This window comes from Lygodium microphyllum, chromosome 7 (genome assembly GCF_053477565.2).
Source record: "Lygodium microphyllum isolate KBCC chromosome 7, Lygodium_microphyllum_v1.1.10, whole genome shotgun sequence".
Lineage (NCBI taxonomy): Eukaryota > Viridiplantae > Streptophyta > Polypodiopsida > Schizaeales > Lygodiaceae > Lygodium > Lygodium microphyllum.
Genome location: NC_141141.1, coordinates 32085436 through 32099559, shown reverse-complemented (window position 1 = coordinate 32099559; position 14124 = coordinate 32085436). Strand labels below are relative to the sequence as shown.

The 14124-nt window shown below is 43.4% G+C and overlaps 1 protein-coding gene across 1 annotated transcript in view; it reads right to left on the bottom strand.

The window, feature by feature from the left end:
- The window catches only part of PBRP (plant-specific TFIIB-related protein), a 46073-nt gene extending 33877 nt beyond the window's left edge, over positions 1–12196 (bottom strand). The window contains exon 1 of the mRNA XM_087681233.1: positions 11069–12196. Within this exon, the coding sequence (XP_087537359.1) occupies positions 11069–11713 (645 nt within the window). The 5' untranslated portion in view covers positions 11714–12196. The remainder of the gene's footprint in view (positions 1–11068) is intronic.
- Positions 12197–14124: the final 1928 nt, after the last annotated feature.

Genomic DNA, 14124 nt, shown 5'->3' with positions numbered 1-14124 from the left:
TTGGTAAGCAAAAGTCATCTGTTGTTGGCTTCACGGATACAGACTATGTGGTCATCCTGACTACAAGAAGTCTACTTCAAGATATGTGTTCAAGTTCACAAGGGGAGCAATCTCTTGGATATCCAAGTTACAAGTGTGTTGCATTGTCTACTACAGAGACAGAGCATGTGGCTGCCACTAAGGCACACAAAGAAGCTTTATGGCATTCACGTCTGATAAGAGAGCTTGGTATTACAAAGGTTCCTATCCTCAATTGTGGCAATAAGAGTGCTATCATGCTAGCACGGAATCTTGTCTTTCACACAAAGACAAAGCACATACAAGTGAGGTATCATTTTATTAGGAATTTACTTGACAACAAGAGCATTGAGCTTGTCAAGATCCATACAGATAATAATCCTACAAACCTTACGAAGGGTCTTCCAACAGAGCGGTTTGCTCATTGCTACCAAATGATGGGGGTTGGATAGTATACATATATTTCAACTTTGTACATACATAGACTTAGTTGATTCTTTCCTCTACCTTCAAGCGCGTCGCCTTTAGGTGGGAGGTTGATGGGAATAAAGGCTCACCATGCCTTTTACGGTGTTTAGGTGTGAATGCACCCTTACATTTGTCCTTTATAGATATACGTATACCTAATGAAGGATGTCTACTTCGAGAGCCCCCTCTATTGAAGTTTACATACTAAAAATCATCTAGATCCTACACACCAAAAAAAGAAACAAGAAAGGATTTTGATTCATATGACACGAAGGGGTTGTAGTTGTACAAAGCCAAGCAACATTAAGAGGAGGTGTCGAATGACAAAGGAAACAGCAAACTTACAAAAAGAAACATTTGTTGGAGTGTCAAATAGTATATCGAGGCCTCCACTACAAAAGCGGTCTGTTTGATGCCAAGCAAATGCCTAGACAGAAAGGTGGCTCTCTTTGATCAGCAAAATGCAACAGTCTAGAGGGACTGAATGGTGCTGCTAGCAACTAGAGTAATGGGAGGTAGCAGCGGATAGGTCACCAAGGGAGAATGATGGCGTGGCAATAGTCTGGAGGGGCTGGACAGCCATGAAAAGGAGATTGATGACCGAAATCTGCATGTAGACACTGTTAGATATGATCAATGCCCCACCCTCATTAGGTGCTACCAATGATCCATGGTGCTCAAAGTTGTAAGGCCCCCATTATGAGGAGAAGCCAAATGTGAGCCCGGACATTGGTTGAGTCCTGCCTTGTATATCAGATGAGGTCTATGTGACCGGATGGCAAAAAGGTGACTGTTGTGGGTCTAACCTTTGGGTTAGACGGAGTGGTTAAGCTGGTAGCAACTCGAGGCACATTGCAGGAGTGGTTAAGCTGGTAGCAACTCCAGGCACATTGCATTGAGTTGCGGTGTAAGGGAGTTAAAAGGGGCCCCTATTGTGGGGTCCGGGGGCCGCGGAAGCAGCCCCTGGCTGTGGGGTCCCAGGGGGGCCAGCGGCCCCCCTGGCGGGGGTCTGGGGGCAGCGCCCCCGGCCCGATGGTAAAGGAAATATTCCCTGGCCGACTAGTGGAGGCTCATATGGTAGGTCGGTCAGCAGGCCGACCTAACGACCTTCGCAGGCTATAAAAGCTAAACCCCTTCGCAGCCATCACACACTCATCTTTCACCCAGTCAGAGTTGTTGTTCTAGCTAGCCTTAAGCTCTTCACCTATCTTCTGTCTAGATCGCCATCTAAGCTTCACACAGTGGAAGCGCACGGGTGGACAGAGCCATCTTTGTATCAGTTGTTTGGAGTTAAAGAATTTACTGATTCTCCTCTTATCTGTTGTGTACTCTCTATCTCTTTCTCAGATTCTGTTCGCTGCGCCGTGTAATATTTTACATGGTATCAGAGCCCAGGGGGCTCTAGAGATCGGAGAGTGTGCAAGAGGCAAAGGCTTCAACAGCAAAGAGAAACTATGTCGACTCCGGGAAGCGGTTCTGGCACATCAGGAAGCGGTGCAGGAAGTGGTGCTACTGTACCAGCTATTCAAACACTGAGGATTCGTCCACCAACCTTCAGCGAAGGCAAGTTAGATGGTACAAAATACACCTTGTGGAAGTTCAAAATTACAACTATCCTTGATTCTTATGAGCTTTTGGAGACTGTGCTGGGGACTGACGCAGAACCACAGCCTATCCCCAACCCATCAAATCCTAGTGTGATGATTCCTCCGAATGCAGATCTTCTACGAGCTTGAAAACGAAGGAATGCAGATGCATTGTGTGCCTTAGTTACAAGCTGTTCTGACAGTGTTTTGACTTTGATTCAGCATACAACCAAAGCGTCAGAAGCTTGGAATGTACTAAGGACTCAGTATCAAACACGAAACCAAACAAGGATTCAAAACTTGGAGAATCAACTAGCAGCGGAGAAGTTTGCTGAAGGAGAGACGGTTGAAGCATTCATCACTCGGATTAAGAATCTGCGCGACCAGATGGCTGGTGCTGGGATACAAAAGACTAGCTCGGAGGTGTCTTCGGATTTGTCCACAAAAGTTTGATGGACTAGTAACTGCCCTTAATACTCAGGTGAGACCTCAAGCTTTGACTTTTGAGGAGTTTTGTGCATTATTAATGGAGGAGGAGTTGAGGCTGAAAGCCCGAGAAGGAAGCAACAATGGAGATGCTGCATTCTCTGCCAATGCAAAAGGCAAAGGTGTTTCCTCCACCAAAAATGATGGTGACAAAAAGAAGAAGGGCGGCAAGAAGAAGTTTCAAGGAGAGTGCTTCTACTGTAAGAAAAAAGGACATGCAATTGCAAATTGTCGTGTCAAGAAGGCTGATGAAAAGAATGGTACCCTTAAAAGTAAAGGGAAAGAGATAGCCAATACGACTAAAGCAGAGTTGGAATTATTCACGGCGACCATTGAGGAAGTGTGCTCCTCAGCGCAAGAAGAATCTACCACTGACTCATGGGTGTTGGATAGTGGGGCCTCCCGTCACATGACCAACAAGAAAGGTCTATACAATTCTATGCAGCCTCTACAAGAATCCATCACTGTGACGGTTGGAAATGATGCTAAATGCCCTGCTGCGGGCACAGGTACTATCTCTTTTGTTGCTGCAAATGGTGAAGTCAAAAAGCTTTCAAATGTGTTGTATATTTCCGAAATCAGGAGAAATCTCTTATCAGTTGCTGCTATAACTGATCTTGGTCATGAAGTGAGGTTCAAGAAGACAGGTGCAAAAATTATTGATAGTGCTGGCACAATTGTTGGCAAAGGAGAAAGAAGGAACAACCTGTATGAGCTAAGTGCTCTTACAGCCACCGCTGGAGTGGGCACAAGTAAGCTTTGGCATGAAAGGTTTGGACACATCGGATTTGCAGTATTGAAGGAGATGCAAAAGCAAGGTATGGTTGCTCACCTGCCTACAATAACTGAATTGAAGGAACCATGTGAAGCTTGTATGATGGGCAAGCAACAGAGAAAGGCATTTCCACAAGAAAGCAAGAATAGAGCACAGGCTCCTCTAGAGTTGGTGCATGCTGACTTGTGTGGTAAGATGCCTACACAGGCCTTGGGGGAATCTTCTTATTTTATGTTGATTGTCGACGACTACAATAGGAAGATGTGGGTGTACTTCCTTCGTGATAAGGCTCAAGCTTTTGGTAAGTTTAAAGAATGGCTAATACTTGTTGAGAATGAAACAGGGAAAAGTGTGAAGAAATTTAGAACAGATGGTGGTAGTGAGTTCAACTCAAAGGAGTTTGAAGGCTTTTGCAAGAGCAAAGGTATCAAGCGTCAATTGACGACGCCTCACACACCTCAGCAGAACGGTGTTGTGGAACGCAAGAATCGCACCATTGTGGAGATGGCAAGATGCATGCTAAAGGGCAAGGGATTGCCTAACCATTTTTGGGCTGAAGCTGTTAATACTGCAGTCTACATTCTAAATCGGAGCTATACAAAGGCTCTCAAGGGAAAAACACCTCATGAGGCTTACACTGGTAAGAAACCATCTGTCTCACATTTCAGAATTTTTGGATGTGAATGTTATGCACATGTTCCAGATGAGAAGAGAAACAAGTTACAACCAAAAAGCACAAAATGTATCTTCTTGGGTTATAGTGATGAGCAGAAGGCTTACAAATTATATGACCAAGAGGCAAAGAAGATCATCGCGAGCCGTGATGTGGTGTTCAAGGAGGAGCCGCATACAGTGGAGGAGGAGAAGACAAGTTCTTTCACTTTATCATCAAGCGAAGAAGTAGTCCACTATGAACCTGTCCCGAGAGCTATCCCTATCCTTAAGGAGGAGGAAGCATCATCTTCAGATGATGAGGAAAAAGTTCACCAACCTGACATCACCCCACCGGAAAAGCCATTGCCGCGCTGGGTGAAGCAGCTCTATGACCACAATAATCCTATGCCTGCATCTGTTGAGGAGAAGGCAGACAGACCAAGGAGGTCTCAGAGAATAGAGGAGCAAAGGAGGGCTTCTGCTCACATAGTCAATATGGCCTTGATAGTTGAGATTATGAGAGAAGTAAAGGAGCCAACTGACTTAGAAGAAGCACTTGCAGATCCATCATGGAAGGCTGCTATGCAAGCGGAGTATGACAGCATAATGAAGAATGACACTTGGGAGCTAGTGGATCGACCAGCAAAGCGGAAGGTTATTGGCACCAAGTGGATCTGGAAGGTAAAGTACAAGGCTGATGGTACCTTAGAAAAGTACAAAGCTAGACTGGTTGCCCAAGGATTTTCACAAGTTGAAGGGTTTGATTTTCAAGAGTCATTTGCCCCAACTGCCAGAATGACCACTATTCGCACAGTACTTGCAGTGGCTGCCCACAAGAAGTGGCCAGTGTACCAAATGGATGTTAAGTCAGCGTTCTTAAATGGTGACCTCAAGGAGGAGGTGTACGTGGCTCAGCCACCAGGGTTTGAGGCCCCCCATTCTGAGAACAAAGTGTGTAAACTGAAGAAGGCATTGTATGGGCTGAAACAAGCCCCCAGAGCATGGTACCAGCGGATAGATAGGTTCTTTTTAAACCTAAACTTCAAAAGATGTGCCTCAGATGCTAACTTGTATGTTTACAGGGATGGTAAAAAGTCTGTAGTGATTGTCCTATATGTGAACGACCTTCTTATTACAGGTGACTATGAAGATATGATCAACCAAACTCGAAAGGCTTTGAGTTCTGAGTTTAAAATGACAGACTTGGGCTTGCTGCACTACTATTTGGGGATTGAAGTCTGGCAAGAGCCAGGAAAGATCTTCATCTCTCAGAAGAAGTATGCATGGGAGATCTTGAAGGCATTTGGCATGACCGAGTGCAAGGAGATAGCTACACCTATGGAGGTAAATGCAAAGTTATCCGTCGAGGATACATCAGCACTAGCAGACATTGGGAGGTATAGGAGATTGGTCGGCAGTCTGATCTACTTGTGTAACACCAGACCAAATATCAGTTTTGCTGTTGGTGTTTTGAGCAGGTTCTCAAACAAACCTCATGAGAGTCATTGGAAGGCTGGGATGCGGGTGCTCAGATACTTGAAGAAAACTCTTGACTATGGTATCACATACAGTTTCAGAACTTCTCTTGTGGGAAACTGTGACTCAGATTGGGCAGGAGACATTGATTCCAGGAAGTCAGTTTCTGGTTATTGTTTCTCTTTGGGTTCAGGAATTTTCTCTTGGATTAGTAAGAAGCAACCAACAGTGGCATTGTCTTCTACCAAAGCAGAGTACAAGGCAGCTTGTTTTGCTGCATGTGAGGCCGTATGGTTGAGAAGAATTCTATGGCATATGGGAGTGCAGGATGAAAAACCAATTGTGCTGAGATGTGACAATCAAAGTTGCATCGCCATTGCCAAAAATCCAGTGTTTCATGCACGCACCAAACATATAGAGATCCAGTATCACTATGTGCGTGATTTGATGGAGGATGGGATAGTGGAACTGGTCTACTGTCCAACAGAGGAAAATGGAGCAGACATCTTCACCAAAGCACTTACGAAGGATCTGCTTCAAGTTCATCTTCAGAGACTCGGCATTGGGCCGAGGAGATAGTTCACCTATGGGTGGACATTGAGGGGGGGTGTTAGATATGATCAATGCCCCACCCTCATTAGGTGCTACCAATGATCCATGGTGCTCAAAGTTGTAAGGCCCCCATTATGAGAAGAAGCCAAATGTGAGCCCGGACATTGGTTGAGTCCTGACTTGTATATCAGATGAGGTCTATGTGACCGGATGGCAAAAAGGTGACTGTTGTGGGTCTAATCTTTGGGTTAGACGGAGTGGTTAAGCTGGTAGCAACTCGAGGCACATTGCAGGAGTGGTTAAGCTGGTAGCAACTCGAGGCACATTGCATTGAGTTGCGGTGTAAGGGAGTTAAAAGGGGCCCCTATTGTGGGGTCCGGGGGCCGCGGAAGCAGCCCCTGGCTGGGGGGTCCCAGGGGGGCCAGCGGCCCCCCTGGCGGGGGTCTAGGGGCAGCGCCCCCGGCCCGATGGTAAAGGGAATATTCCCTAGCCGACTAGTGGAGGCTCATATGGTAGGTCGGTCAGCAGGCCGACCTAACGACCTTCGCAGGCTATAAAAGCTAAACCCCTTCACAGCCATCACACACTCATCTTTCACCCAGTCAGAGTTGTTCCAACTAGCCTTAAGCTCTTCACCTATCTTCTGTCTAGATCGCCATCTAAGCTTCACACAGTGGAAGCGCACGGGTGGACAGAGCCATCTTTGTATCAGTTGTTTGGAGTTAAAGAATTTACTGATTCTCCTCTTATCTGTTGTGTACTCTCTATCTCTTTCTCAGATTCTGTTCGCTGCGCCGTGTAATATTTTACAGACACGAGAAACCTGCACACAAGGATGGGATTCATAGGAACATGGGAGGGTTTTGGGCACACGAACAAGAACGGGAACGGAGGCAAGAATTGCCATCCCTTGTTGCCATAGAAACCTACACACAAGGATGAGGCTCATGGGAACATGGGAGGGTTTTGGGGACATGAACAAGAATGGGGATGAGAGCACAAATTGCCATCCCTTATTACCATGAGAGAGGGCTCTAAGATGGGGACAAGACTGTGGTGGGGACGGGATGGGATTGGAACAAGAAGCTAGAAAATAGCCATTCCTTGTGGAGCTGAATAGTGGGAGGCATGATCCTCCCAAATTAAAGTTTTGTATATGAACAGAACTCTCTAGAACTACTCCCGTTTAATGAACTTTTGGTAATTTACTGTTTTGGGGCTGTTTTAAAGAGCTAATCAATTAGTAATGAATTTTAGGCTCAACAAAGGCAATTCCAGCCTATATGCAACATCACCGAACTTCTCCAAAACCTCGAGGCAGGAAGGGCCCATACTAACACATACTCAGCTTTGGATACGATCACTCTTTGCCATTCATCTTTATCAACCTTGCCTTTTCAAAACATAACAATACATAAACAACTTTTGCAAATTGCAAACCATATCTATGGCAATCAGCTGCCCTCTTTTGCTTTTATTGCAATCTCTATAGTGCATACTTAACCTTCTGATAGCCTACATACATGTTCTCTACATAACGATCAGCCTCAACAATCTTATCCTTGATGTGCAAAATAGAAGGCACTTTCTTCCCTCCATAACTGCAAATGGAGCCTTACCAATGGAACTATGCACTATATTATTGTATGCGAACTCTACCAAATGTAAGTTCTACTCTCACTATGTCTTATGTGAGGATATATAGCACCTCAAGATGATCTAAAACTGTGGAGTTTGCCTCTTTGAACTGACCATCTCTCTACAGATGGAAGAACAAAGAAAATTTCAATGTGGTACCCATGTTTTCAAATAGTCCGTTCTAAAATATATTAGTGATCCGAGAATCTTAATCACTAATAATCAACTCTAGCAATACCATGACACATATTATAAAAATAATCATACCATATGATCAGCATTTATCCTCTTCCTCACCAGAACGAAATGGGCCTGATTACCGAACCTGCAAATGATATTCCATATTCCATCATTCTCGGTAGGTGTCCTAAGAAGATCGAAGATAAAATCTATTGCGGTACTCTTCTAATGCCTATCAAGTACAAGCAAAGGCTAGAATAAACCTAGCATCTTTTGTCTATTATACTTAACCTTCTGATATACAATGCATGCACGAACAAACTACTCAACATCGTGTCTTAAAAAATACCAATAAAAAAAGTGCTCCACTGTAATATAGCATCTATACCCCTATACCCTACATAAGGAAAAGCATGACTCTCAATTATCACCTTTGGCCTTAATTAGTTTTAGTGACACACAATCGCCCATGCATCATCAAAAAGCCATCTCTAAGCACATAGTGCTCATGCCTTTGGCCACTGCTGAGCTTATCAAAAACATTAGCAAAATCATGGCATCCTACTCAATGTGATAAACAATATTGATAGCTAATATCTTAGGCTTATAAGTCAATTCATTAGCCACTACATTATTTTTCCCATCTATGTGTACAATTTGAAAGTGAAACATAGAGACAAAATTCACCCTATAGCATGGAGAACATGACTCTCATATACTACCACTCAACCATCTTGTATTACAACAGCTCCACTGTTATATCCACATACATCACATTGAGCAACAAATGGCTTCCTTAGATCGAGGAATACAAGCACAAGATCTAAACTTATCTTTTCTTTTAACTTATCAAAAGCTGAAACTTCCAATACTTCTACTTAAATGACACAACCTTCTTGTGCAAAGCATACATGAAGATACAAGTTCAATAAAGCTACACACGTACTTCTTGTAATAGAAACATAGACCCATGAAACTATGGATCTCATGCACATTTTTAAGATATGTCCATAAGGTATTGTCTCAACATTTCGCAATTGATTCATACCCCATTAGCTAACACAATGTGCCTCAAAAAGTAGATTTCATGCAAAAAAAACTCACTTTTCTTACCACTAATGACCAATTCATGCTTATACACTTATTAAACACTATCACCAAGTGTTTCCTATGCTCTGCCTCTTTAAAAGACAACCATGTCATAAAAGAACATTCCCACAAATGCTCATGTTGTCTAAAGAGGCCATCCATTATCCGATTAAACATGGTAGGAGCATTCATAAGCCCAAATGGTATAACAAGAACTATACATCTAAAAGATATCTTGAAAGCTGACTTAGGTACATCTAGAACATATCTAATGTTTCCCACCTTTTAAATCAATGTAGCTAAACATAGTTTTTCCCTATAATCTATCCAAAACATTATCGATTCGTGGGAACAAATACCGGTTTTTTCTTGCGATTTTATTCAAAGCATGATAATCAATGCGCATACACCATGAACCATCTTTTTTTGCACTAAAAGCATTGAGAGAGCAACAACAAAAAAAAGATGAGCTAGAGTAAATCATCCCTTTTTTTAGACAGCTCACTAACTTGTTCATTATCTCTTCTTGCTAGGCTATACTCACTCTATATGGTGGCTTATTTGGAGAACTGCTGCCAAGGATCAAATCTATGCCATGACCCTCTAGCCTTTCAGGTAGTAGCTACCTCAAAAGTGACTAAGAAAAGCAATCAGCATACATTTCCAAAAATATTATGTGATCCTCCAACTTGGACACATTTCCTTCAGTCATATCATCTTTATACTTAACAAAGACAGTGTACATTGAAAGAAGATTTTTCATTATTTTTGAAACATCAAAGGCAAATATAACTAAGATGGATTCCCCTTTAAGCTTTACATAAGAGTATCAGCCTTGTCCTTGTGTTGAATGGTGATTACTTTGTCATAGGAGTCAATGACTACATGCACACGATGACACCAAGACATACCAAGCAAACATCACAATCCTCAAGTGGTGCAATATTTTGTAAGGCCCCCATTATGAGAAGAAGCTGTGTGTGAGATGATCATTGATCGAGTCTTCAATTGTTTGTTGAATTAAATCTATGAGACCAAATGGTAAAAAAGATAACATGTGTAGATTCATCTTACGTGTTAGATGCAGTAGTTAAGTTGGCAGTAACTCGAGGCATAGTGCATTGAATTGCAAGGTATGGGAGTCATCACAGAACCCCGTTTTGAGTCCGAAGGACCACCTCTGTAGGGGGTTTCAAAAAGGTCGGCAATCCCCTTGGCAAGGTTTGAAAACGATGCCCCCAACCAAAGGTATTTTGTTTCCCAAGGACCATCTCTACAACCCTAGATGGGATACTTGGGGGCTAGCAGTCCCCTTGGCAAGGTTCGAAAGCAATGCCCCTAACCAAATGGTAAAGGAAATATTCCTTAACTGATTAAAGAATGTTAATAATATGGTATGTCGGTCATGTTGACCTACCTCCTTCGCGGGCTCAAAAAAGAAAACACTCTTAAAACTATAATCCATCCATTTCCCCAACCAAAGTTCATTCAACAAGCTTTATACTCTTCACCTAGAATTTATCTAGATCACCATCTAAGCTTCACTAAAGAAACACAGCCATCATGGTATCAATTTGTTTGCAAATAAAGATATCTCGGATCTTCTCTGATTTAGTGCATACTCTCTATTCTTTGCTCAAATTCTATTCAAAGTCCCATGTAATTTTACAAAATAGTGAGTGCCAAAATACCCCATGCCTTCAAAAGATTTATCACAAGTATGATGAGTGCCAAAATTCTTTGTCGGATTTTGAAGGAAGCCAATAAGCCCCAAGAAACATTGAATTTACTACACTGTAGCACAACACTCTCAATCAGTACTTGTACTATTCATAGAAATTTCATGTTCCAAATTCCATGAGCTCTAACAAGTAAAATACATCAATTGATATTCTTATACAACTGCCATTGTTCCAAGTTTCCCAACATTTTCAGATAGGTGATGCAATCCTCTGAAATCTTCATTAGATCATTCATCATCTGCTGAATGTTTGCAAGGCATTTATTAGCACCAAGGGTGAATATGAGAATCTTGCAGTGGCCATAACTGATCCAGAACATATTGTAGCATGCCACTTCAGGAAACAAAAAGAAAGACCAACTGGAGAATAGATTTTAGAAAAGCACCCAAATTTCCTGCACTAACCTGCAAGGTCCGAACCTCTTTCACTTCACGACTGGCCTGCACCAGTGTGGCAGTTGCAAGTGCTTCAATGTTCCTGTTTCTCATGTAAGCAACTGATGAACAGTCCCGGAAGAGTTGCACAGCATGGTCAATGATATCACGATCAAGTCCAAGCAAGGAAGCCACTTCGACAATTTGAAAATAGGCCCTCAAGTTGTCTACCAAACTTGCACTCCCACCTTGGGGAGGCTCAGTGCTTGTAGCGGCCACAGGGTCTGATGTTGTGTACAGTGGATCCAAGAGAGCACGCTCAAGCTCTGCAAGATAGCCAGAGAAGCTTGAAGTGGTGGTCGCAAAGAGAGGGGAGAGCTCCAAGGACCAGGTGCTGAAGGCTGTAATAAAGCCTATGCTCTCAAATGGATCGTCCTCAAGTGGGGGAGTGCGATAATGCTCGTTATTGTCACTGAAATCGGGGGTGACCACACAAAAGGGGATATCCTGTGCTCTCTCCACAAATAGCTCCTGCACATCACAATGGTGCTCCTCCAAGATGCGACCACACGATTTGCACTCTGTTACATACCGCCCAGCGGCCGACGGTGAGGTGGTAGTGCATCGGCGTCCATCTGTGCCTCCACAATAGACACATCGAAGCTGATGAGACATGATTGTAAAGGCTTACGTCTGCGTCATAGGGCAAAGCTCTCTATAGCCAACGTTCCCAATCCAATGCTCCATTACGACGCCATAGAGTGCCTCCACAATAGACACATCGAAGCTGATAAGACAAGATTGTAAGCATCATAGACGCAAGGAAAAAATGTCTCGAGGAGCATCCACAGCCAAAAACCTAATAATTAGCTGCAGCTAGAGACAAACGAGAGTCCGGAACGTTTCGTCACAGCGCGCAGCAACTTCTGTAAAACGACTGAGGATGAAACCCTAGAGGGATTCAATAACAAGAAGGCTTGAAATGATGTTGTAGAGTCTAGGCACCGCAGCTTTATGAGTATAGGATGAACCATCGGATCCGAACGCCGAAGCAAAGAGCTCCTTGAAGACGAAGGGGAAGCCAGTGCGAGCACTAATAGCCATGGCTGTAACTTATAAAGCTATGGTACGGTCTACCCATGGCAGACAAGAAATTTCCCGTGAACGCGAAGATCTTTGGGTTTTGGCCAAGCCGTTCCTCACGTCCCACGTCATCCTATGTGTCAGCTGCGACTTTTCCACACATCCGCGCCCAAGCTAAGGCCTGTTATACACCGCCATTGCCTGCCCAATCTGCGCTCAGTTGGTGGGCACAGGAAAAGTTGACGTGGGCGGTCACTGTCATCTGCTTAAACATTAGGCAGCGGACACTTCTCGTGGTCATTAAGTATCTGTCCCTAATTGTTTACACACCGGCCACCACCTATGCACCGGACACTTCTCGACACGTGTGAATGAAAGAATGCTATGGATGTTGATAGTTATTGATATAATAACTACTATTTGAATACCTATTTAAACACAATCATTGATGCTAGATTTTTAAAAATGACTATTAAATTTGAAAAAAAGTGATTCATAAAACTAAAAGTGTTACAAAACTATAAAAAGTGACTAATAGAATTAAAAGCTTTACAAACTTTTTAAAAACGGTTTATAACACTAACGCAAATTAGTAATGAAAAAGAGAGCAAGGAAGTTGAACCCCTTCACCATGCTATTGAGGCATAGCTCTACCCAGCTCTCTGTGGAAAGGTGGAAAGAGGGAAATTTTTTTAGCACACCACTCCTCTTTCCACTTTTCCACCTGCACTGTAGACGCTACTAAAGTTTATTCACCGTTGTCTTCGTTATCGATTTCCTTCGCAGAGTCAGAATCACAAAAGATTGTTCTCACATTTGCGTTCTCCGTCTCTCGAAACATGGCTCGAGCAATGTTGTCTCTTCGAGATGCCCCCCAGGATGGCTTGCCTTTAGTGTTGGCTCCGCTGCTTGAGCTCTTTGTATTGCTTTGCGTGGTACCTATGTTAGTTACCGTAGCAACCTCTACTAATCCATTCCTCAAACTATTTTGCTAGTCCATATCTTGACGAGGTGCATTACTTTCTCTCTCAAGTTCCACTATCGCTTCACGTATCCATGCATCATCAAAACTATCTCCATACACAATGCATATATTATGTAGAACAAGGTATGCTGCCACCATCTTTGGGACATTTTGTAAAAGCATATCACATCTCTTCAACAAAATACGACGAAATCGTGCTTTAAGGATGCCAAATGCCCTTTCAACTGGCATATGAGTACTCGATTGTATGTAATTACAATGATAGAGTTTTGAAGATAGTCTATTCTTACCACCTATAATATTTCCGCACGAAATATTAAAGCACTTTGATCACTATATGCCCTGCGCAAAAGCTATGCTAAGTCATCTCCCGTAACGGAATAATATTAGTGGCAAATACCTTACCCCGCACGCGTGATAATAAACCCCAACCGCGTTGTGCAAATAAGGCCGAGGCTAAAACCCGCAAGCCGCACAAGAGCACCCTTCTCGGAAAAAGGGGCAAATGGATAATGGTAAAAATTAAGGCAATTTTTTTTATTATTTACCCCCTCCCCTCAACTGATGCATGGCAGGGGAGAGGAGTGTGAGAGGGAGTGTGAGAACTCCTTGTGAGGTGGAGAGCATGGGGGAGAGAGAAGGCATGCAAAGTATGCCACGGGGGTGGCTATTTCCCCCCCTTAAAGGCTATATAACCTCTCCCTTAAGCTTGGGGGGAGGAAGGAAAGGAGAGAGAGAGGACAGACGTGAAGCCGCCCTGCTGCCAGGCCGTCGCCATCAGCCGCCACGCTACACCACGCTGGCCTGCTGCTGCTTGCGTTATCTCCATCGCCATCATCGTTATCATCATCTCCATCTCCCTCAATCATCGCCTTCATCCCTCCTCCCTAATCATTTCCCCTCCAAGTCATTCTGTTTCACACAGAAGCTTCCTGGAAGCTTCTTTAGAAGCTTCTAAAGACAAAGCTTCCATAAGCCTTGTACACACGGCTTATCCTCGGGTTTTTATAACCACGCC